The sequence below is a fragment of the Varroa destructor genome, unplaced genomic scaffold (assembly GCF_002443255.2).
Source record: "Varroa destructor unplaced genomic scaffold, Vdes_3.0 BEIS01000004.1, whole genome shotgun sequence".
In the NCBI taxonomy this organism is placed as follows: Eukaryota; Metazoa; Arthropoda; class Arachnida; order Mesostigmata; family Varroidae; genus Varroa; species Varroa destructor.
The window spans coordinates 38,562,835-38,588,706 of NW_019211457.1; the positions used below are offsets into that span (position 1 = coordinate 38,562,835).

Below are 25,872 nucleotides of genomic sequence, written 5' to 3' on the forward strand. Positions count from 1 at the left end.
AATTAAATATACCATAAATACCATATAAAACAATAGTGAATCGGAGTTTCAGTACAGAACATGGGGAAAAAATTTTTTGTTTACAAATTAGCATCATCAGAGTATAATTTACTAATAAATTCAATTGTTTCGTATTATGGCGTAACTATTACTTCCAACAAAGTATATAGATAATTTTTTTTCGGGCAAGTTGTGGATTAATTAAAATAGGCGATCAACGTCACATCTGGTACTAACTACAGTAAATTTTTTACGAGTAACGGTAATGAACTGGCAAGTGCTTAAGTGGACCTTGACATCTTGAACGGTTGTTCTATATGTGGTCAGGCGTTCAGGGTGTATTGAATCATTTATTAATATGTCGTAAAGTATGTCGCGACTTAAATTGCATTTTTTCTGCCATCGTCGCAGTTGGTACTCTATTTAATCAGTCTGAGTTTCACTGCGGGCTTAACTTGTGTTTTGTTATTGTAGTCCTCGTCAATCCTTAGCTTCCAGCTGACGATTTCGTCACGACTCACCCTCTGTGCACCGAAAAGGACATGATGCGCTAAGGAAACGTAGGAGCTCGGCTTCGAGATGAAGAAATGGAACGTGATAGAAGGCTTTTCGCTTATGCGGATGGCAGCCACAGTTCCGGCTGCGCAACATCAAGAGCTCCAAAGGAACAGTGGTTGTAGCAATCGTCCCAGCTGACTAAGGAAAGCACTCTGTTTCATTCGAGTATCATCAAAGGTAACAGGCCGAAGCGGCCAAGCTACCTATTTCTGTCGATTCTCGCGTTTTAAGGCCCGCCGCTACCCAATAGTCGAAAATCGCCGTGACGGGCTCCGCCAGACAGAAAGACGCTATATACGACAAAGAGACATCCTTCTGTTTGAGGGGCAGGGGTAAAGGTTTTCGTGTCGACGCCGCTTCTGATTAGAAAAGAAAAACAGCGTAATAATAGTTATAAGTAATAATTATTGGGGGGAACTAATCGAATTGAGTGAAACATCCCTTGTCCAGGTCTTCTCATCTTCGTTTTGCTAGTGGTATAACAAATACGCCTGGCTAAGCAAAAACCACCACCAGCAAGCACTAGATACTTTACTCTCTCACAGAATCAAATGATTAAACGTAAATTTACGAAGTTCTATTACTAATACGAGTTTTAAGTCTGGTACTGGCATGAGGTACTGTGTCAGACGGCTGGCCCGTTTCAGCGCCAAATGCAATATACCTACGTTCAGCTGTGAACCTAAACCATTCAGTCATATAGTAGAGAAACATACTGAGATTGCTATCACCACCTACCGATTAAACCTGTAAAATTATGAAATTTCAGCGGGCCAATAACATTAGTAGGCCGCGAAGTTTTCATAGATCAAATAGAAAATATAAATATAATAAAAAAATTGCCTGGCGCCAAAAGGTTCCGCCTTTACGTATCATCCAACAATTAAAGAGTACTTTTCATCTTCGAGTAAGAACATCTATATGATACGCTTGATATAAACAGACAAATGCTATCTATACAATATCGCGTTTGAATCAATTGAACTAACTATCAGAACGGTACATTTCACCCCTATAAGTGAACACGTATAAATCAAAAAGAAAAAATCCAAATGTCGCCGGATAACTTGTTGACAAACAAATAAGTTAGATTTTAAGGTGCAATTGATATGATACATCAAGGTACAGCATTATGAAGTTACTGAAAACAAGTAATTGTATACAGCCAGCGCTTGTTTCGTTCGGCTGCCAACTGGCAACACTTCAGTGCACTCAAATGCAGCAACAGTAAACTCACGATGGCCAGCAGGTTTTCACAATCTTCATCTAATCTACCTAGCAGCCAGCACTCCTTCTACAGCTGCAAACCGTTGCAAAATCATCATGGCACCTGTTCGTTACTTATCTGGGCTAAGATTTAAGAGGACAAAGCAATATAAAAGTATGGGAACTCGTAATCGTTCTAGATATACTATATTTGACTGGTCGGGTCGGCCGCAGGGCAGGCCGACGGTGTTAAGGTCGCGCACGAAACTAGCGAAGTTTGCAGTCCGGTTTCGTGATTTATGGCAGAAACGATGCCATGTGCTACAATGATATGATGCGACTGTTATAATCAGTGATGCTCTTACGGTAATATTGGTTATCAATTAAAGCAGGCCTCAAACAAACACTGCAATTCCTTAATTTTTTAATTTTCTTGATATAACAGGGCGTATTATAGTCTTGCAAACAGTAACCACCAAAACTTTATTATGTCAACGTAGACAAGAATTTAATTCATAGGACCCATGTGTTCATTCATTAACATGAATTGCATATAAGTATAGAAATCGCTCGCTTATCGAAGAATGTTCAATCGCGTGTTTCAGCCTCTCGTCTCTGTCTGTCGCTTTTTGCCCTTTTCTAATCGCGTTATTTTTATATATGTTTTTTTATGTTTTTGTAGGCTTTCATGTTAACGATGCCCCCAAGTCCTGTGTTTGAGCAGAAGCTTGTAACCAACAAAACATCCCCATTCTTTTCTCTCCTCCGAGACTTCGTGAGTATATGAATGTCATAAAGTCGCTTGCCGAAAAGAATGACTGTATAGCTCGACCACCCCCCAACATTCATTTTAGTAATGCACCGTTTTCGTTCTCGAACAAACTAACTGATTGATAAATGCTTACGAGTGTAGTTTTTCTTTACGGCCTGGCGACACCAGGACCTGTTTCAGAAAAAGCTCGAAAGGCTGTTTACGTGCTGTTGGAACCTAGAGGACGAAGGGAATATAAGAGTTGCTCTTTTGTACTTCTGTATCCTCAGGAGCTACCAGATCCTTTAGAATTCACTGTCATTTACATAGTTTTAGGAGTGATGGTTTACTTTCGTAGGTTGTTCCTTTGAACAAGTTTGTGATTCTGCCTCCAGGCTAGATATATTATTTCAATAGGATTGTTTTGATGAAAGGGATTTTTTTTTATCGAACCTCTATGTATCGTCACTTCAATGATACTTCAAAACGACTCTACAGATGCTGGCAAATCAGGTAAAGCGTAAACCAATCTACGTTGGATAAACTAGCTGCTTTCAGAATCTGCTAGGTAAGTTCATTAATTGTTATTATTACTGAACGTATGTAAAATATGTATAATTTTATACAACGTACGCCTTTACGTAAAACCATAAGCAGCTAAGGATTAGAGTAATGATAACAACATGAATGACTGTGACCGTATCTTAGCATCGTTGAGAAATTATTTCTACATTATAATAATAATAATAATAGTAGATCGTCGAATGATAATAGAAGATCGCAAAAGGAAAAAAGCATAAGCGGGAAAACCAAAAATTACAATTGGCCTCTAAGGTTTCGTTGATATGTTAGCAGTTAGATAAAAAAAAAAATACGTTACGCTTCTGTGTTTTCATTCAAAGACGTTCAATGTGGCTTTTCTTTTCTGTCTAAGGCCTATTAGTCCTTACGGGCCATGTGAGTGTGAACTCATGTGAACAACGGCCTACTAGAACATTCGCTTGTCCAAGGAGACATGCACCAGCACTTCGCTAGCGAGGTCTTCCTGACCTGCTGACGCAGATCGATATGAAGGCTTCGCTTCAATGTGCAGCGTTCGAGCTGATCTTTCAACCACCGCTAAATAGATAGAAGGAGTAGATGCGATCGAATTGCGGAACGACAAGTGTTACGTAGTCCCGTGACTCGGACGAACGCTGCCTCGCTACGATGAAAGTTGCTCATAAGCGGTTAAAATACTTTTAACATATCCGTTTATAAAGTTACGCAGCCTAGGATAGATAGAGCTACCTGCCCGTTCCTGGGATGATTAGGACGAAAATGTAATGTAAAATTAACTATAGACATAACGAAAGGTTTATATATCCCACCACGAACCAATTACGGCATTTCGTGCATTCGCTAGAATCGCTATTATATCATATTGGTCCAAATATTAGTGATGAAGCGTAAGCGCATCTGGTTAAGCAAACGATTGCCATACAGGATATTAGATTGGACTCGAACAGTAAGTATCTGGTACAAGACGGGCTCTAGTAAGAAAATAGCTTCTGGGCTTCAAAAATCACTTGATATTAACAATAACATAGAGATAGACATTAAATCTGACTGAAATGAACTGAGCGGATGGAATCGGGCTGTTTGCAGACGGTTTAGCTTCCAGATGAACAGGACCGAGCCTTCTATCAAATTTATAGCCTAACACCGATGATCGTCCGCCTCATCTTCTCATACCCCTTGTCTGTGCGAGAAGCCTTAACGCAATGCTTACTCAGCTTGCGGCTTACGCGGCCACACTACACTTCGAAAAGCTCAGCTCAGCTGATTGACGTAATGAATTATACGGATCATTGGCAGCACTGCCAGTCTGTATAAGAATAAAGATACCAGTTTCGAGCAGAAGACATCTCGGCAGCCAGCTGACTGAACAGCTGGCTGCCGAGCTGAATGAAGGGATACGTTGGGGTGACCACGCGAGGTGCTGGTTTATGCTGCCGGACGGAAGCGATGTTTTATGGAGCGGCGATTTCATCAACGCTCACATGATCTGCGAAAGTGTACAATTCGACCATTTGATCTTAAAACCCAGATTGCACTGTGGTCGCCAGCCGTGACTGCTGAAGTGCTGATATTTGGCGAAGCCCATTATTACATCCGACGAGTTTTGAAATAATCCACAAGGTCAACGAGTAAAAAGAACCACTTGTCAATGACAAACAGAGGATACAATGGAAACAGGACAAACCAAGCAAATTATTGTTGAACCACCTAAACCATACGTTCACATGGCAAGGCGCCTGTTCGCTCAGCTGAGACTGCTCGCGGTCCAATTGTTTGCGCGATAGGACGAATGCCCAGCTTCTAGCGCATCGATGGAATTCTGTATACATGGGTCTTGGTAAACAACAGTGCAGAGCTGCCGGTGAAAGGCAGACGGAAAAAGAAATGAAAGGAAAACGAGTTAGGCTCAACTAGTCGTCGCAGAGAAAGTGTTTCTGGTTTGAATGGGTGTAGTTCGTTTCGGGGAGAGCGGTACAAATGGCACCTACCACTGTTTGTTTTGCCTCGTAGCTCGCCGTCATTATTCGTTGCCATAAATTCTGTGGGACGTTATTTTGTTGCCAACTTAAGCTAACTAGCGGTTGCTGTAGCCATCATAGTTCCGTAAATGCTCGCGAGTGATTGCATTGGAGCCGCTATTCAGTTAAAGGAAACTAGCGTGCGTACATTGAAAACTAATTAAGAACGCGAGCGCATCGCTCATGACGGAGCAGCAATTTTTCAGTGGTATCGGCTGTTAACTACGTACAGCCGCTTAGCATCCAACGATGATCTTGAAAAGGAATTCGCAACCTCAGAAGAGTATTGATCAACCCACCTTCTACACCTGCAAGCCCAATATCTATCACTACCTCTACTGTTCTTCCTAAGCACGAACATAGGTAAAACTTTCAAGCAGGTGGATTTAACGATCCAGTACAAGATCCGTGCGGACGTGCGTCTCTACAGACGCAGGCCTAAGTAGTCTATCCCACCGGAACGATTCTCGTAGCATCGACAGGAATTGTAGCAGTAACGCTTTCCCAATTGAATTTTTCTAATGTTGTATTTAAAAAGATGATCATCATTTAGGCGAGGAGCTGAATGTTTGCACTTTTGATCTGTGCATCCAACGAGTACAGAGCTGTAAGGCTACTTTCTATCTGCATTCACTTATCTCATACAAACCTCATGGATGCATGTACATGCATCGTGCATATCATACTTTCGGAATTCTGGTGGACTTTATCGAGCATTTTACCGGTTACAACTATCGGGAATAGTTGTAACCGGTAAAAAAGAATTAGGATTCAATTTCCGACACGGAGCCTAAAAAGTAGCACGCGCTCAACCCTGGTACGGGAAGGTGGTGACAAAAAGTGACAACGCGCAACTCTATTGAGATCGTTATAATGAGTGCGTGCCAAATCCTTCAATGAGGAGTTATTAGCGGGCAAGTCATGCTAACCTCAGCTCCAATAAAGTATATAAAATCGTTTCGTCTAAAAAGTTCATCGTAGTGTCTCTCTCTTTTTATGTCGCATCGGTTGTAGAGATTTATTAACTGGTACCAGAATTTCGAATAATTCATTAAGTACACGGTATTAGCAGACGAAATTTGTTAAATATGTAAATGTATACAAAATTCCTGGTAAAATAACGATCTATAATAAAAAAAAAAAAGAATATCATTAACGAATAATCATTTTGGGTAAAGATATTGTTTAGGGGCTGATCAGTGATTAAGCTTCCTCTTTCTTAAAGTTAAAAAGCGGTACTGGAGTCCATCGAAGGTTATCGAGAACAATGAACAAATAAACCTTCGACCAGACAACAGTTTTTGTTACCGGCGAAATACTTTCAAGAACCGCAATTGCGAGATTGACGCCTACATCTTAGGGCCTTGAACAAAAGGACGAGTTAATTTAGTCAAGGGATCTTTTACACAAGGCAGAGCATCGACAATGGGGATTCCTGTCGGTTCAATATAAAAATCATTGAAGTACCTATTTGAAAGTTGTCCACAAATAGAGGAAATGCAGATAATGAATTCCTCATCAATTTAAAGGCAAACTTCATATGTATTCTGTAAATAATTTGTGTAGTTTCGACCGACAAAAAATATCTGGCGCACACTGTCGCCACAGACGAGACATGGCTTAGTTTGTGCCGTCCATGAGAGACCAGAGATCAGGTGTGGAACAGCGTGGTGAAGTAACCTCAATAGCAATGGGGGCGGGTAGATCCGGACGTAAATCGGTGATTATACGTTGCAATAGACGTCAGAGCACTCACTGGCTGTTACCAAAATCAAATGTTTAATACTACCGGATATTTCGAATTTCTGAAGAGCCTCATAAATTCGCAACGCAGTAACCGTCAGTATACAGAATTTGGCTACTCGATGACAACGCAGGATTTCGTTTGTGCGATTCAATCAGGAACAGGGAATCGCCCGATGACTTCAGGTCCTCTAATCTTCGTGTGATTTCAATTGCTTCCATGCCTTAACGAAGGCGATACGTAACGTAGCATATCCTAGAAGTACTAATAAGGACATCAGTTAACAGTGTTACAAATCGCAGATGGCAGATATTTAGAGGAGATATATATATTATAGAGATAGATTGGATTGACGCTATCATGGTAGGTGTATTGGGGAGCGCCTGAGATCTTTGCGAGAGGAATCGGCACCTACGGCACACGATGCGAACTTTCTCCGCGTACGATTTCAACAACAATGTCACAGATATGTTAAGCACACGATTCATGCGGATGAGTGAGAGCAACGACTCATTCAAACTAAACAGATCGAAGATTCGTTTTAATCGAAACGTTTTCGCCATTCATCCATCACCTGTCTGGTATCTTCTTTGCTCTACGTGAGTTCTTCTATGTTGCACGATGTCTTATCTATAAAAAATTAAATGTAATCTCATATTCAATATTACTCACGTTCCAAGCAGATCTTTAAATTCATACTTGTCCGAAATGTTATCCTTGGAAAAATGTTCCGAACAGGATACGGCAGGGGTAGCCGATTTGTTCTCCTTGTTGCAGTCGTTGTTAGCCGCCGTATCATTGTTTGAATGGCCGTCGGGGCTTGCGTTTGACGACACGGACTTCTTGCTGCCGCGCGTCGAGTCCTTCTTGCCGAACAGAGGCATATTGTAGAGGCTACTGGAGCTGGATGCCTCCACGGACAAACAACAGACAACGAAACAAGGGGCCGCCTGCCGCCACCTTGGCTGCTGACCCCGGCTGTCGCGCCTACTTTGGTAGCAGCTGTTGTCAGCTCAATATATTTTGCACCGCTGGATAGGTACCGTGGCTGTGCCTTTGGCAGTAAAGCCTTTGCCCTAGCCGTAAGCCCCACTGCCGCGATACTTGAACTGCCCGCGAATCGTCACGTAGCGACCAGCTGAAAGTGCTTCTTCGCCGTAGCGCTGGTCGTCGAAGCAGCAGCTGCAGCAACAGCTGCAGCAACAGCGATAACGGCAGCTCAGAAGGCGGTGAAGGTCTGCAGCAACAGAGGACGTAACAAAAGGGTTACAACGAGGCCGATTGAAGTCGTCCGTTACTTTGTCAAAGGTCGTATGGCTGTGACTTTGGCGACCAATATGTATCAGTCATGTATACAGTGCATGAATAAACAAACTAATACACTTGGTATGGTCCATTGATTTTGACGGAGTTCGCTGTTGTCGTTACTGCTACGGTTGTTGTTGTTGTTGTGGTAGCAGTAAAAGCGACTTTTGTGTTTATTTTATAACAGCTCGAATGTGAGCGTTCACACGAGACACTCTACTGGGTTAATTTGTTAAGCGGTTATCTCGATGTAGTGCCTACAATGATAATGATGCCTGATGTTTACACAAGAAGAGCACTAGGTAATGTACGCTACGAATAGACATCAGTCACACTATGTTAGAATGATTCACTCATGACCCATCACACAAGACAAGCACAAGGACATTTACGATAGCATCTTTTTGAGGTAGTGCCAACAATTCCAAGGACGCTGCAAACACTACGGTAATTCTGTTATCACTATCACTCACTATGCGTGGGCCATCATCACTGTGCCGCGCGGTTTCCTAGACTCCCTTCGCTCTCATCAACACTTTAGACAACACATCCGGATGATGGGACTCCCCGGCTTCTTCATATACGCTCTCTCCTTCTATTGATCTTTTTCCTCTGTCTTTTTCGCTGTCGTTTATTCGAATATGGCGCTCATACTTCTTCGCAGTTACAGCAGCAGTGGTACATGGCGATTACAGGAGAAGTCGTAGGCTCGAGGAACCGATTCACTTCGACTTCTCACACAGAGTTCAGCCGCGTCTGGTTAGCCAAAATAATGGAGACAATGACAACCGGCCAATGATAGCAGAGGAAAAAAAAACGCTGATGTTTCAGAGCTGCATAGTACTAACGCGAATTGTATTGTTGTAGACTGTCTTTTGGCAACCAGTGCTAATTCCAGTGTTTTGGAAAACGTACCATCGCAAATAGAGCAGGACCTCTAGGACACGACACTGTCGAATCCCTTACTGTTTTCGTCCTTTTTTCGTCGTCCTTGATAAACAGGCAGACACACAGCTGCTCCCTTTCTCGGTCCACAACACTCTCCAGACTAAGATACTACGGCGGTTGCCGCCACCGTCAACAGCGGCCAGGAACAGAAAGCCAGCGAGTGATGGCCGGCACCGTCTGAGAGAACCGCTCGACAACTAATGTTCACTCCACTGAGTGCTCATATAGGGAACCACGAGTCGAATTTAGCGAGGGCATTCTCCTTTCTAAAACTTGTGTTTGGCTCTTAGGTAGCCGCTGTCACTGCTTCTGACGATCATAACGATGGTGCTGCCGTTGTTCGAGCGTGGGGGGATAAACACTAGAAGACGTGAAAACGAATTTTTTTTAACCCTTTGTTGGTGGAATCGCCGCTGTTGCCCTTCCTATGGCCTTTCGTTATGTTTTGCTGGTTTCATTAAGCTAGAAGAAAAGCAAGGTTATGGGATGCTGCTACTGTCTACCACAGATAGATAGACAAAACCACACTGAGATAGGTACCGCCACATTCAACAAATGCCGATTGAATCAGCCGATTTTAAGCCGGTGGAGCACAACCGTCGTCGGATGCTCCCTGCCCAGCCAGGCAAGACTTGACCTAGTGTGGAAGGTTGCCAAACGACAAGTCTTTGACAGCCGCTTTCTCTGCTTGCGCCTCTACTCGCCGTGCCGCGGCTAATTCCACAGACGGTCCCGTTTATCCTTGTATTCCTTCCTGATCAAATGGACACAGATACCATGGACCTAAGCAAGCGTTTCCTTGACGACCACGACCACCGCCAACGCTGAACTTGTGCACGATACTATCTCCTTTTAGGAGCACTGCTGTGTCGCTCCAACTGCTAAGGCTGCGGCTGCTGTCACATCAGCAGGGTCCACCAGTACCACCACTACCAGTGGTGCGCTCACAGCTGCGCTCTGGTCGCTCGTTGTGGTGCCGCTGCTGCTCCGGTGACTGCTGCCGCCACCTCATCGCCAGCCAACGCTGCCTCATAAGCCGCTCTTTAGTGGTGGATACTGCTGACGCCGCTTGTCATTGCCCTCGCATCAGCGACGAGTAGTGGGCTCCGTTTCCTCTCCCTCCGCCAACTGCGTATTGATGGTGGCGCCCCCAGACGACGTCCGACTCAAGCCAACTTGAGCGGGACGCGAGGGCGACGCGTTAGAGCCAACGGACCGACTGCCGACACCATCGCCGCCGGCTGGTCAGTCAGCAGGGACACGCAGAAGATAAAGGAAAGCGTAGGAAGCTGGACTGAAGTGAAGTCGGCGGCCATTCGCCATCACGTCCTCGTCACTACCACGACCATAACTTCCACAGCCAGCGTCTGATTGCCGCGGTGAGGCGAGGTCCTGTGTGGTCGCCCTTCCATTTGGCCTGTCCTCCTGCCTGCCATCTTGCGCATCTTGCCCAGCGCCTTACTCGTTCGAACGGTTTTCGGCCTCGACTGTTGTCAATCGCTCTCTCAAAGATCCACATGTACTCCCTTCCAGGGGACAACTGTTGCGTCTGGCCCTCACGACAAGCGGCCAGGTGGGGGTGCGTTCGAACGAAGGAGAGAGTTCTGGCGATAGCACAGATAGCAGTGACTGCGGGAGAGGAGAATGGAGTGCAGGTTCGTGGAGAACGGTTCACCAGGGTGGACTTGGGCAGAATGCCCCTCGGCACGGGAAGGTCTGGGAAGGAAACAGCGATTTAAGCACTACAACGAATACTATTGCGACGCACGCTAGATCGTACACCTGCCTTCCCATCGAACATCCAAAGCATACTGCTATATGCGATAAAGGAAGCGGTACTAACATGCTTTCTTATTCAACATAATTCATGAGTGTGTGTCAACGGTGGTTAATGTGTGATAAGTTTCTGTTATTTTGATAAAATCCATTTGTTGTTGTTGTTGTTGTCATGAGCTTTGTCAAATATAAATTAGGACTAGTTTGATGTGACGGAATCGTTCGGACTTCGGTCGAACTTCGGACTTCGGTCATATCGTTACAAACATTTATAAAAAGTGCATATCCTAAAAATCTGCTATTGTAAATTGTGACAGATATAATATTATTAACACATAACTGTTTAGGCTAACTGCGGCAAACTATTTAGTTATAAATGTAGTGGTGGCAAGGCCTTTGGTTCGGATGGTCCCGTTATTGCTGCCTTAGAAGCCGTCGTGCATATCTCCTAGATTCCCGGTTCCCTGCAGAATCTATAGTAAACTTCCTATAAAATATATATAACTATAAAATAAGTTCCATTAAGGGTTTAGCAATGAATTGGGGCAGACAGCACAGGTGCGAGTGCTGCAGATAATTGTAGTAGACATTATGAAACTCGCTGCCTTCAGTATCATCTTGAAGAAGCCTGGCAAGTTAGTCCAGATGAAGTTGTAACAATTGCCTCGAAGTAGTCCAGTTCTGTTAATGGCGTAGTGGGTGGCGTGTTTGTACGATTAAATTAAGGGAACTAAAGGCTTCAGTATTTTTTGTGTACTGCTCACATTCTATGAAATAGACCTCTGAATCTTTTACATCCGATGTACAAAATAGATAACTATAGATGCTTTCGAAACACAAAATGCATATTTATATCAATCCTGGTTAAACATCTATTATCAAAAATTAGTTGACCTTTTTATTTCTTACGTGCTGTGTCTATATATAACAGCGATGAAAAAAATAACGTTTCCGAGTTAATAAAATTTTATTAATAAGAATATCCCAAAATTTCAAACGTAAACGGGTAACTTGTAAGTTTGGCCATTTGTACACGACTATTATTTTCGTCAGCAGTAGATTCATTTGCTGGTACTTTATGAAGTGCTCGTTATTTTTTGTCTTTTACAGCAATAAATAACACCTTTTAGAAACGATTGCCATTGACGGTGCCTTCAGATTTGATCCGATGTCTTCGAATTGCGTTCCACAAGTTGGCTAGATGAACAGTGGGCATAAATCAGCTTGTGACAATGTCCTGTTTTAGCAACGATTGAGAATTACGGCTTACCTTCGTGATTCCCCGAATGGCCTTACGAGAACACTACATTGAGAAAATGCCATCGATAAACTGGCTTACGTTTTTTGTATTGCTTTTATTTTAACCCAATTCAATAATAGTTGTTCAAAATATGAAATAGAAAAAAATACGTATCCTCGTATTAAACTAGCTACTATTTCCATAAGGCTAAGACGATAGGGATTGTATTTGACGCTGAGAGAGAGAGAGAGAGAGAGAGAGAGAGAGAGGTAAGCAAGCTGTTGACGTCAAGCGAAACTGCTTCGAGCGCTTTAGTGCGTACGGTTTCGATAAGCAACAGTTATTTGATATACGGCAGTAGCCAGCGTATGACGATGTTTTGCAGACTCTCTCTCTTTTTTCCGTACGGAATGACGACATATAAAAAAAACAAAAAAAAAAAAAAGAGTACTATTTAATCAGGGATGCGATTTTTTTTTAAATAAGCAGATTCTACGCAAGAAAGGACCAATGTACAAATTGAACTTGTTGAATGGCAACATTAAGGTTAACTAGGTTTTGGCAATTATGTCTCAAACCTCGTAAACGAAAAGTATTCTTAGGCTCCATTTTTGACTCGAAACATAGCGCACATTATTATGGATCACATCTAAAAGAACAGCAGACCCTTTGTTAACTCCACTCCATATCAAATAGCCGTGTAACATTCTTTCGACAATATGTTTGAACAGGGAGTTTCAATCTTGAGAGCCTGAGCAGGAGGAAGGACCACTACTATATATTCAACGTCTTTTCCATTGTTCGGATTCCTACTAGGAGGTCAACCGTGCTTACGCCCGGATTCGAACCGAGACTACTTCACATGTCTCCAATATGAGTAAGTAAACATTCAAGTTCTATTCGCATTACTATTAAACATTTTTGTTCAGATGCATCCTATGCGGCTGGAGTGTAAACACGTAAAAACAGGAGTTGATGGTCCTTTAAAACAGGCAGAAGTTCGAAAATTAGCCTATGAATGAACCACCTGCGGAGACGTCTTCATTCGCCTAGAAATCCGTGTATTGTCCAAGCATTGAACGAAGGTAATCCGAAGAGAACGAAGGACTTTTTTTAGTGGTCGTCTTCGAAACTCAGCAGCATAACGAGCTGAATACGCAATAATTATACTTCTACCAACCCAATGTTGTTCTACTATGAAATGGGCTTAAATCCATTACATTACTCCGATTAATGGGAGTCTATATAAAGGAAGCGACAACTTTATGGATTTTATCGACTGATTTTTTGACTCTGAAGCCATTTTTTACAAGATTAACTTTTCTGATACTCCACCGTAAATTACCACAACTTGCCATATCACGTACTGCTTGTCACGTTTTTTTTGAACTAGCGACGTTGAGTGCTATAAGGACCTGTCTGCCAGTGATGCCCATCGACTAAATAATACGCCGTAAATATGACCTGAATAGTAGGATCCGAAAAATTCCCCGCAAGTTTGTAAAATAGACAGATTGGCTGTATTTAGAAGTTTTCCCTTTAAAAACTCGTACACTGCAATGATATCCTGGTAAAATGCCCTACGTTGCAATATCGTTCCTCTATGGCAGCTACTGCCGGTTAGCATAACTACATAGCAAAAAGGTTGCTGTTTTTTGAAAATAATGGAACCGATATCAGTAGCTTATCCATACGACTGTTAATGAACTTCTCAAGTAACTTACGAAGGAAGACCAACACAAATCTAGCTGCAAAAAGGGGTGTAAGTAATAGTCCGAAGCCTGCAGATGGTCATTAGACTGAAAGCGTGGTTTCCATACGATGATAAGTTTCGCCGAACATATTACTGTATCCACTTTGCGGAAAGGGCCGTAAATTCGGTAAGTTTTACTGTAAAACTTAGTCCATACCGTCCGTAGGGGGGAACCAGAGGGAAATAATTTTAGCAATTGGATATTCTCGTAATTCTAATCATGTTAAAGTAGCCTCACAAACACAATTGAAGTAGCAAGACAACATCATTGACATGTTGCGTCCATAGCCGACAATGTGACTAACTAGTCAGTTGGGGACGCAAAATCGTTGGCGTCGTTCTGCGAGACCTAGATGAATGAAGTTTGCCATTCTCTAAATGACCTCACTCATTGACTTAATCCAGTAACACGGATCAATACGCCTAATCGGCTATCGTGAGATTCTAATATCCGAGCACTCTGACTAGTCGTATGTACAGATACCAGCAGGTGTACTACTTGAAAAAGACGTGATGCCGTTCTCGTTAATAGAACGCACGTAATCATTCTGCTATACAAAACGCTTTCCCACACCAAGTAAACAGGGCAAATACAGACCTATGACAGATCTTTTGTTAACTTATTGCCGTTATTTTGTCCGTAGCGATCCTCTAAACAGATCCATTTCAAGCCCGATGAACTTTCGATAGTTCGAACTTATTTAGTTGACAACTATCGCGCGTTAATTCTATGCGATTATTCAAGGGAATTATTCTCTGAAACAGTCACTTCTAGCTTCTTGAACTACAGTTGTCTTGAGCAGGACACCTGTATTTGGCCTGACACAAGGGGGCGGTGTGGCCTAGATGCTAATGCGCGTTTTTTCGAGTTGCCATACTGGCTCTGAGCATGCGACTATAGCTAGTCCAAATTTCAGTGTTGGCATATTGTTGCCGTGCTACTTCACAGGTCTGTTGAGAGAAAACCCGGATAAGTTCAGTAAGACCCAATGTGAAGTAACGCCCAATGGCTTATATACCCGGTGTAGAAGCGACACGTACCATTGGGTATACCGATCGGAGCATGCACAAACGTGCTTTAAATATATTCTAACTAGTTCACGACAAGACATATAATACATACGTATGTTTTCAATGTATAGAAGGTCGCTACTTGCAACGCAGTTAACATGCTAAAGTTAAATTGTATGGTTACAGTCATTGATTCTCAGAACTTAGAAGGGCTTTTAAGGAGCTCACTGTAACATATGTGAGATTAATATATATATATGTATATATATACGATAGGAGGAAGTCTGGGCCGCAGCCCGAAGCATAAACAAGTGAGCGAAAGTTCCTATTAGGTGGATTTAGATTTTCATTAAGATGAGATTTTTATACAATTAACAGTTTGTTGACTATTAAAACGAATACTAACCTATAGAGAACTATAGTCGGAGAGTTCGACGGACGTCCCAAAACGTAGTTGCTTCGTAATCCTCTAATTACGTCTATTCGGAATGAACATAGTAATTTATATTTAGAAAAACAACAACTTGTTGACAATAGTAGATCTCTATTCGTATATATACTACAGTGAGCTAAAAACACGAAGGTCTCCAAAGGCCTATGTAACATTTCTGAGGAATCGCTGCAGGCCGAAGAGGAACGCCCAGGCTTGAAATCTGCATTTGCGAGTGACGATTCGGAGATATTAGGCAGACGAAATAATATCTAGTATCTAATATTACTACATGAGTGTTTTTTCAATCCTTTTGTGCATTAAGCGCATGTAGAAGTATTGTGTATCGCATGATCCTTTCCCTGAAATAACCGTCCCTTATCATTGGTAATTCGTGAAGAGAGCGTTTTTCTTTAGTGGATAACATGTAGATTTTTTGATTTTTCAGTGGGTGAATTTTTCAGCTTTTGTATTTACCACGACCGTAGCAATGAAAGGATTCTCGGCACAGAAAATCTAAGTATAGCTCAATAGCGCGTTCGTAGAATCGATCATCTCATCGTAGCTAAGCCAATAAGCGTAAGCCAGAAAACGGAAGGAACGCACGCTACAGTATTGAAACTAAATAGAACCCCCCATACCTCATCTACGGTATTGGACGGACCCACTACCGTTAGACTACAGGCGCCTGAAAGACTAGCTCAAAATGCAAACATTACAACATCTGAAGATGTCCTAACGTGTCGTAATAGCATGTACATTCTGATTTCGCTATAATTCTATAGAAGGCGGCTACAATCGAATGGATAAAGATTACGGCCAACTCTAAAAAGCATACATTTAACTGCACGATTCACTTTATACCCGTTACGTCTGCGACCAGTTGTCCGATAAAAAAAAATCTAGCTTTTAACTTACAACGCTTACAACGTTAAACAACCAGCGTCGTCCATAATCTCGCGGAATCATACCAACCAAAAAATGGTACTCGCCGCCTTCAATCTTGGTGTTTTCTTCTATAAAATCGCTTCCCTTGACGTAAGCCGCTTACTGCCATCGCTGATATAATAAACTGCGTTAAAAAAGTTTATTATTGCTTGCTGGCGATACCGCCTCGCCGCAGACCGACCGGCATCTGCTGGCAAAGAAAACTCGGCATGGCAGATAGGCAAGCGGTATGTCTGAACGAGTCCACTTTACGTATTTGGAATTGCGTGGCAGTACCTTGTTCGCGATACTAATCATCCGAACGAGCATATTTGATCGAGAGCGATTGACAGTGCCTGTAGTCTCGCTGACAAGCTCGAAGTGACGACCCATCTAAATGGGTCAATTGCAAGTGTAGAATCACGAGCTAATCCTGCCTTTCCCCAATGCCACTTTGTATCTTTCACGTATTATCGCCTACGATCTAATGACGGCAAGGCTCACATCGAAGCAGCTAGATGACTACCAGGTCCAATCCTCCACTGGCCTTTAGGCCAGCCTGCCTGATGCGAAGTATCTCAAGCACAGAAACAAGGCGAAAGCGTGATGCCTTTTTTGCTAACGGACAGCGTACCGATGATATTGATTATCATTATAAATAAGCCGTTTCTAGTAAGAGCTCACACGTCTCTCAACTGCGTTTGACGGTGTTGAAAACGTTCTATCTAAACCATTGAATGGAGCTACAGACACAATTGTATTACTTTTTAGCAGTTCAAACTGCATTATCGGCTGTCCACCGCTCTTGCAGCCACCCATGGTGACAGGTTTATGTTGTGCGATTGCTGAAAGAAAGCTCTTTTCTTACGATGTTTCAATTTTTTCTTACGATCAATCGCTCGAGACACAGCTGTTACATTACCCTTTGCAACGGGACGCCCTTACTCTACCTCACCAGTAATGTGCCGTCGGTCACACGCTTGAAAATGATCGTTTTTCAACGTATTCAGGCCTGACGCAGATATAGATGTTCTATTGCCATCGGGATACACGCCGAAAAAAACGTTACAAATTATTGTTTGTTTGTTTGCCTTATTGTAACATAATCCAGGTGTGCGTTTTATTATGAGGCCAGTAAGTCATTGGGTGCAGTACACATGAACGGAGCGCAGATAGCATATAGCTAAATCCCTGCTTTTGGTGGAAGCTCTTTTCAGAGAGAACGTAGTGTTACCTACGCTACGTGGCGACCTCCGTGTTAAGTAGCGAAACTGCCCCTCAGTGCTATATATCGGTACCTAAAATTGAATTTTGCATTGCTTTTTATGGTCAACTCGAGAAATTTACTGGGCGCTTAAGTCGTCGATAGGTTAGCTTGTGTCGCCCATGGGCCATTGTTGTGCTTGATTAAATAATGCCGTACCATATAAAACTAGACAATACGATACGAAATTTTCGTCTACTCACAGAACTTCGGTCTTGACAATGCTCAGATTTACACAAGACATTTTACGCTGTAAGATGATCACAATTTTTTATGGCTGCAGAATGTTTTTCTAATACAGAATTACTCAATTATATTTATGATGCTTTAAAATTTCCGTTACCAACTCTCTCAACCAAGAACCTTTTAGAATTACCAACAATAGAGTTTTAATGTTGGCTAAAGTAGAATGGTAATTGCCGAACAAAACATTCAGACTAGAGAAGACTGGATTTCTAATACAGAATTCGTTTCCGACAGAGCGACAGCTTATATATAATGCCCACGAAGGTTGCAGGCATGGCACGGGGAATCTCACATTGTTTCTAGTGATCTAAGCTATGTACGATGTACCTAACTATGGTGAATTGGTTCCGGTAGCAGGTTAACCGGTAGCGTGTTGCCTGCTAATTGTTGGGGCACGTTATAGTCTGGGAGTAAGTGGGATCTGGACATAGACACGCTTCGTTCCGTGCTGGGAGCCCGCCGTCTTATGGAATACCTAACGGCGACACTGTGCCTGAAACACGAAATGTAGAGATATGGCGAATTTTATGACTTCATTGGTCGATTCGTATACTATGGCTCAGCAGCATATTCGTATAATATATTTCGGCCAGCTGACCGCTCCAGATAACTTCTATGCACCTAAAACGGATTTGGCACAGTTGCAAGCAAAAACTTGAAACTAACAAAAATTTGTCAAGAAACTTCAGTAGCGACCTTGTTACGGGAAAGGCTCAACGCATTGCTCATATGGGAAGAAGTCCTTCGATGCTAATCATTTTTAGAATTTGAGTCACTTTTAGAGGTGCACAGTCTTGATCTTTTGTTGACCATGCACGGTCGCCATAGATGAGGCTTCGTTTCATCTTTACCGCCAGCCATCGAGAGAGCCCGGCGTGAGTACGGCGTCGTTCTGGAGGTAAATCGATCTCAAGTGGCAATCTTGAGTAGGTTTGGTCGTAAGATGTTGATGGTACTTGCAATGGACATCGGGAACATCTCTTTTTATGAAATAACTGCCGAAAATTAAGAAATAAACGCAAGTTACTTAAATTCTTCAGAAGGCTTATGGACCGTTGACGTGGTGATGGAAATCACGCAGTCTGGCCATTTGATGCCAGGGCGCATTGCCATACCTTAGTTACTTCCTGGATTGAGTAAAGGAATACTTTATATTTTCTTTAATCCACTGACTCTCCCGATTTAAATCTAAGTAATTACGGGGTTATCGTTGGCTACAAGTGGCAATTGGTAGGCAAGCATATCCGATTATCGATGTATCCTGAGAAGTCGTAGGAAATGCCAATATGGAAACGTCGATGGAAAGTATATATGGCTGTTCAGAAACTGCCACAGTTGGGACAGAATAAAAGAAAAAAGAGTAAAAGAAAAAAGTTCATTGTTTTGGCGCATCTAGTCCAAAAGTTGTTCCAGAAGGAGAGGGAGAGAAGGAGGAGAAAGTGGGCCAGATTCGCTTAGAATAGCCTAAAAAACACGGTCTCTTTTCGCAAAACGCGCAAGTGATTCGGGATGCTGTCATCAAAGATCTAAAGCAGAACACTAAAAACATCATCTTAAGGTTGAAGATAAGTCATGACCTTCATCGAATCGTTAAGCATCGAATTTGCTTAACTCATATGCTCGATAGGACCCTTCAAAGGTCTAGGTAATAATTTACGAATCTTACATTAAAAATATTCTGTCGTCTCAACAGCATGTGTGTTCTATCTTTTGTTTTATAGACTAAGACACCGTTTTAGCTATAAAAGATTACACATTATAGCAAAGGTTAAATCCACCTAATTTCATCCGTATCAGCAGTAAAAATTAACACATGAGAAGCTTTTTGATTTTACAGTAGATTTTATAGTCTAGATAGGAAAGATCTCCTCCCGTGTCACGCCAATGATCCTATTAACTACTTGCGGGACTCAGGTCTGTTGCCTGTCACATACAGTTAATGCGGGTGAGGTGATTATGTTTCTGAAGCATTACGCTTCCCCTGGCAACACCCCAAGCTCTTAGGCGTCGCTAGTCGCTAAGAGCTAGCAGTCCACAAGCAGATGATTTATCCGACACGCAGTCGTGCGTTCCGGTCGCCTCTCTTGTATTTGCTCGTACACAGTGTTTCAAGGTGCATAGGGCACAAATGGCTTGATTCAACTTTAAGCCGTAAAAGTAAGTGTGAGTAACTTGTGGAGCAACCGCATTGGTTGATTCAATCGAAGAGTGACGGTACAACAACGAACTACTACGAGGCACATGTGCTTAAGATAATAGTTAACTGGACGTGTGATGTAAGTGGATACGAACTAAGGTAGTCTGGAAGTGGGGGTTCAAGAGGCAACAGTCGTCATTGTGAGCCATTTTTTTTTTTTTTTTTTCAGAATCGAATCTAAGCTCACGCGGTCTATTTTTTATTTACTCTATAGTTCGAGATATGCAGGTTGATCGTAGTTCGCTTCGTATCGTAGACTGACAAAAACGTTGGGTTATGCGCGAATGATTTTGCCCTAGGTAGCTATAAATCATGAATAATGTATTGCTTTTTTTTTTTTACCATTATCCTAAGGTTATAACTTTTGTAAAATAAGCATCGTTAATAAATAAGATGTATGGTTATGTTTGTTCGTGAGATTTACTAGTTATATTTAGCTTCCCAATACTAGATGTTCTGAGCTTTACGTCCGACATCGCCTTTAGGCGTTCCACCGGACGGCTGGCTTCCATCACGGAACGGAATGTGTTTTCATCCGAATTCGAACCTAAACCACGTCGCTAAGATTAACATGCAAACATTTTACCCACAGAGCTATCGCGAGGGCTAATTCCACCATCCTAACAGGCGCTAACCGAAGTTTGAAGCTTTCTAGAAAAGCCGTTTCTAAGCATTTATTGTTTCTGATAATCATTTGTTCGATAGTGTAAGGCTCAAAGCAGCTGCCTACAGGTGTAGACCAAGGTTGCAAGTTTTTTTCACAGTCTTGCTTAAGAATTCTCTGGACTCTCTACAAATTAGGTGAAGATGATCTCCTGTGCAAACGATTTAGATATTCGCAATTACAATTGTTTCAACATGCTGCCCTAGGCAAATTGTTTCAGTACAGTCAAACTTGCCACTGATCTGCAATGGTATCCTAGTGGAAAATCTCGAGCACTTGAACCGAACAAATGCCTCATTCTTCAAGAGAGCCTTGGAGTTGCACTGGACATTTTGTAACAGGCTTTTTGGGCGGGGACGCTGCTCTCCATCGAAGACCATTTTAATCTATCGTCAACTTCCGCACTCCAACAAAGCATGGTAGAACAAATGGGTCGACTCTGAACTCTACCGAATGAAAGCCACAACGGACAACATCTTGAGATTCTATCGTAAGGCCATTGCTACTGACAATACTTCTCCAATGCAAATAACGCAAGGTAAAATGCCCACAGCACTGCAACACATTAACGACATTAGTTACTTAAAGTTAAACGTTTCGAGTCTTAAGTTTGCCACTAGCATCAAGTACCGCTATAGACGGCTATCCATTTTCACGACGCAACGCAGCATGTCGATGTCGGTCTTTAACCTAGACGACTATGTGCCTATAAGAAGTAGGCAAGCATGTCACCATCAGGGGATGATGTCAGCTACCAAATCGAAGGTGACCTGGTTTATGCGTTACGACTGAGGACGCATGAACCGTATTAGGACAACGACCATTAACAACAATTGCACTATACAAGAAAGTCAAGCAAGGCCAATTTCTAACGGGCTTTCTACCCAGAGTAAGGACACTCACCTCTGTCGAGTGAATAAACACTGAGGTTTTCATAAAGAGAAAAAAAAGAAAAAAAAGCTAATTAACTAAGCCATCAAACAACAACGTTTCAGTTACTACATAACGAAATAATAACGACTAGTGCTCATCAGCAAAAGACTTATAATGGAAACACTCATAGTCGACATGAACTGGGTAATCGTTTCAGAAATTACCAAACGCTTCCTTTCGGCGATAGCCCCGCCATCTGAACTTCAGCGTAGGTAGAACTCTTCTCGTCCCCCTTATTTGCTGATTCGGTGACTATCTCACATTGGTTAGTGTTAAGTCAACAATAAAAACGGTCGCAAAGGAACGTTACGTCACACCGACGGCTACCATGGAAGCTGAACGCGTAGGTACGCTAACAGAAAACCTGTTTCCGTACTGATACCGAACATCGGCTGGAACTGGAGGCGCCTGCCTGTACCTGGGTGGTGGTGCTATCGATGATTTAAAAGGTAGAAATTGTGAAATATTTAACTTGCATTACCGTACTTACCGTATATTATAGGAAACAGAACTTGTGGCAAATTTAAGCCTTTATGCAGGGATAAGGCTCAACAGAAAAAATGTTCCGCTGTTTTTCGGTCAAGCTGGTAGCGTTTTCTGCCATTTAATAGAAGTTACTAAGCTGAAATCCAATATATTAAAACTGTCAAGTAAAACCTATCCGATGGCGCTATTTTAAGTACATTTTTTTTGCTATCTTACTATAAATCATTTAAATGTAAAATTTGTTTAGAAAGGTAAAACTGATATTTAAAGAGAGTCATAAATCCCGTATGTAGAATGCGTTGTTGCTATTTAGGTGTTTTGCTCCTTATGGCCGTATATATGGCTTTTAATTTTTGAATACAGCAGATGATTCCAAATAAAACATTGTCAAGGGTCGTAATCGATAGGGGTTATCCGGACGTATACGTTCGTGCCATATTCGATGCAGAATTCTATGCAAGCCATAAATAGGCCGGCCGCTAGGATCAACAAGCCCATAGCTACATCCCAAACATTCAGCTGGTTAATATAGGTTGAATGCGTCTGTCGTAGAAGTGTTTTGATTTTCCAGCGTAACAGCTTCCTTTGTTTAATACGTGTGAACATATCCATGTCGAGCATCTGTAGTACAATCTGGTTGAATTTGTTAGCAAGAGGATGCCCCGGTGATATCAGGAAGCCGCTGACGCGTTCAGCTACAGCCTGGGCAGAGATGTCGACGAGATGCGAATAGTTTGCCGTGTAAATCTCGGCTGAAGACAAAATCGTGATGACGTTCTCATTACGTGCAGTAAAACGAATGCATGCCTCTTGAGTTCTTTGGTACAGCTTCCGATTTCGCTTGGCTTCGGCAAGCAGTCGAAGCACGTGAAGATTCGCCTCGGCCGTTATAAGTGAAGAGATGAAATCTTTCTCAAAGACACACACGCGCACTTTACCTTGTTCGAGTACCGCGACAAAATCCGCCACTGTGTTGAGCGTCCGATGCGAAGGGATATTGAAGCTAGACAATAGTTTTGTCCGAAACACCTGCGCTATCAGGATCGACCCGAGCAGCATCGTTATATACAGGATGCTATTTCGCCGTTTGTGAATTACAATGCCCACTTGTAGAAGACAGCCAAGTACTTGAAGCGCAGAGTACGCCGCATTGTGGATATTTAAGTTCAAAATGAATGTAAACGCCATAGCGGTGGCGACCAACGTAAACCAGCAATACTTGTCGAATATATTTATTAATCCGAAACTGCCCATTCGGTGCCGTGGGGTCCGTTTCGTTATGAAGTAATTCTGTGAGAAGGAGCTTACAGTCGAGTAGCCGACCTGACCTAGACGGTCCTCGGAAAATACGTGCCTTGCGAGCACCACATCGCCTTGTCTAGATCTTAGCTTGAAGAACACCTCTTCGGACTCTTGTTGGACAGGCTGATTGAGATTGACGAGTAACTTTTCTGCCGAATGATTGGTTAGAGATCGAATGATCTCCTGAAACTCATCAAAATCCCAGCAAATACTTCGGCAGACAACAATTAGCCGATCGATGCGGTTCATCTCCCTGAGGCGGATGCTAGCATCCTCTGACGTTAAGTTCACATTGGTACGTCGTTCACAGTCACGATACTTGCTGGGGATATCCAATAGGTTGTGATCTGGATTATGGGCACAGGAGATACACTTGGCTAACCAGGCACTACGCATCCTTCCGAAATCCTCCAGCTTGTCACCGAAAAATATCCACCTGCTTAGCGGTAGCCAATGCGCTGCATGAGTTAACTGGAGAACTTCGTCCTGGGTTAGTTTTCGATAGACGAATATCAGAGTCCATCTTTTATATTCAAGATCATGCCGAATCATCTCGATCACATCCGTTACGTTGGAGTAAATATACACAGCCTGATTTTGGTCCTGGAGCACCTTTGACTCAGGGAAGATAAGCACAACTGTAAAAGACACCTCGTATAGGAGTGAGAAAGCTTTCACAAGATTGTACATTGCTGCTGATGGCGCGACAAACCGGCTACAGTTGGCTCTTGAGTCTGCGCCCTCTCGACGTTGAAGTCCGACTACGTGATCAGCGTTCGATTATAAAGCTAAGTTAAAGGAGCGTGAACACCAAGCAAAATGCTACGGTCAGTTCGAGGCTACCTGTGAATTATTGCCTTAGCTACAATCGATCTCTAAGTGTCAAGAATGTACAGGCCGACTCATAAATAGTACTTGCTCCAAGTTGCAAGCCCTACGACAACCGGTCACATACGTAATAGGGAACCGACGAAGTGGGCTTGAAATTAACCTGACCGTGAGCAATCCTCATCCGTCAAACGAGTGCTTGCCGATGGCATATGGGCACGGAACCGTCACAGCAGGCACAGCAGCCGTTGTCGCATCTACTACTTGTTTGAGGTGAAGCAAATAGCTTATGAAGGTCCTCGGCTATTTACGAACCTAGTTATATTGGGCACGGAAACTTTTCATTCTCCCAATAGATTAATAACACAAGTACTCGTGATAGCTTAATGGTTATATAAATTAGTGGTTAAGCAAAAATGTTATCTGTTTGCTAATCTAAGGGACACGCTGTGCTCCAGATTCGGACCCGAACAGACAGGTTGTCTCGTGTTGAAAACTAGTCATCTTATGGAAACCCTAACGGCGATACCGGACGACTACCGCAAAAACAAATGCGTGCACACCATCGAGCCCATTTCTCAACGATGACAAATTTAAACGTACGAATAAGGATGAAGTTAGTTGCAAAACGTTGCCGTGCTTAAATAATTGTTATAAAAGAGGACACACATATTTATGAGGGTGGGGCATTTCATGAAATCACATTTTCGTTTCGTTCTAATATCGAAATACATATTTTTTTTTTATAATAATTTGAGATAGATAGCATTTTAAATATTTAAAGATTCAAGGCTGGTCGATTTTGAAAACGACAGAGGTTTACCTGCCTTCATCGAGTTCAATATTTTAACGCAAGAGTCGTTTGTCGTATTATTTACACAACGTTCAGAGATGATTAGATGAGATAATATAGAAATGTGCTGTAGCATTGTGTCGTTTTTTCGGATGTTTTATGTACGAAAAATTCGACGTTAAGGCACCACCGTTCCAAGCACTAGGTCAACTATAGACGGGGTATCCAAAAGATGGCATAATATAACTGAAAAAATGGTCTGTGTAAAAAGTATCGCGATTCAGGCCCACTATTTTTCAGAACCCCGCGCGCGGTACGTACTAATTACGGAGTTGGTTGTACGTGTGCTTTTCTGTAAACATTTAGTATACATCAAAAGGCTTGCAATAGGTAATAAATGTCACGGCACTGAGCGCCCTTTTACAGAGAATCAAGATCCGTATAATTCTATGCGAGGAATAGCGAAACGACGTGAGCATCACTGAGTAGCGGTTTCTTGAACCCGTTGTTTCGTGTAGCTGTTAAGTTGGTTTCACAACTGTCCTATGAAATACTTTTTTGTGAAAAATCCTAGATTTGCTATTTACATTACGTAGTTGACGATGAGGAGTTCTACTGAGTATTTTAGGGATGTTTTGAAGGCGAACCCTTGGAGCACCATTAGATAGCTCGTCCAAAAAATGGCTTCGGCTTACGAAGAGCGATGCAACCGCGCCTCACTTCCATAATTTCAGACAGTGTTTACTTTCTAATACTGATTATTACATACTGGAAAGCTATTACGAAAGTTTCTAAGCATTTTCCCATTGATTCGAATGACAGAAATGGCGCGCAAATGATACACTTCGGTCACTTTTCTACTAGAAGGACGACACATTTGTTTAAGCTAATCCAGCGATTGTATGACCGTAACATCGCAAAAATAAAAAAA

At 42.4% G+C, this 25,872-nt stretch overlaps 1 protein-coding gene and 1 long non-coding RNA gene across 6 annotated transcripts in view; one reads left to right on the forward strand and one right to left on the reverse strand.

Annotated features, from left to right (window-relative positions):
- CaMKI (Calcium/calmodulin-dependent protein kinase I) overlaps positions 1-10,054 on the reverse strand; it is a 48,688-nt gene extending 38,634 nt beyond the window's left edge. Inside the window, exons 1-2 of one of the 3 annotated variants that reach the window (XM_086986018.1) lie at positions 8,617-10,033; positions 7,511-8,075 (exon numbers count right to left, since the gene is read on the reverse strand). In XM_086986018.1, the coding sequence (XP_086842144.1) occupies positions 7,511-7,722 (212 nt within the window). In that variant the 5' untranslated portion in view covers positions 7,723-8,075; positions 8,617-10,033. Of the gene's footprint in view, positions 1-7,510 lie in introns of all 3 variants that reach the window. The other 2 variants (XM_086986020.1, XM_086986019.1) reach the window with 2 other exon arrangements.
- A 226-nt stretch (positions 10,055-10,280) lies between these two features.
- LOC111250455 (uncharacterized) overlaps positions 10,281-25,872 on the forward strand; it is a 36,347-nt gene continuing 20,755 nt past the window's right edge. The window contains exons 1-3 of one of the 3 annotated variants that reach the window (XR_002673381.2): positions 10,281-10,926; positions 12,839-12,984; positions 15,750-19,111. This is a non-coding gene — a long non-coding RNA (uncharacterized LOC111250455). Of the gene's footprint in view, positions 10,927-12,838; positions 12,985-15,749; positions 19,112-25,872 lie in introns of those variants that run through there. The other 2 variants (XR_015325659.1, XR_015325658.1) reach the window with 2 other exon arrangements.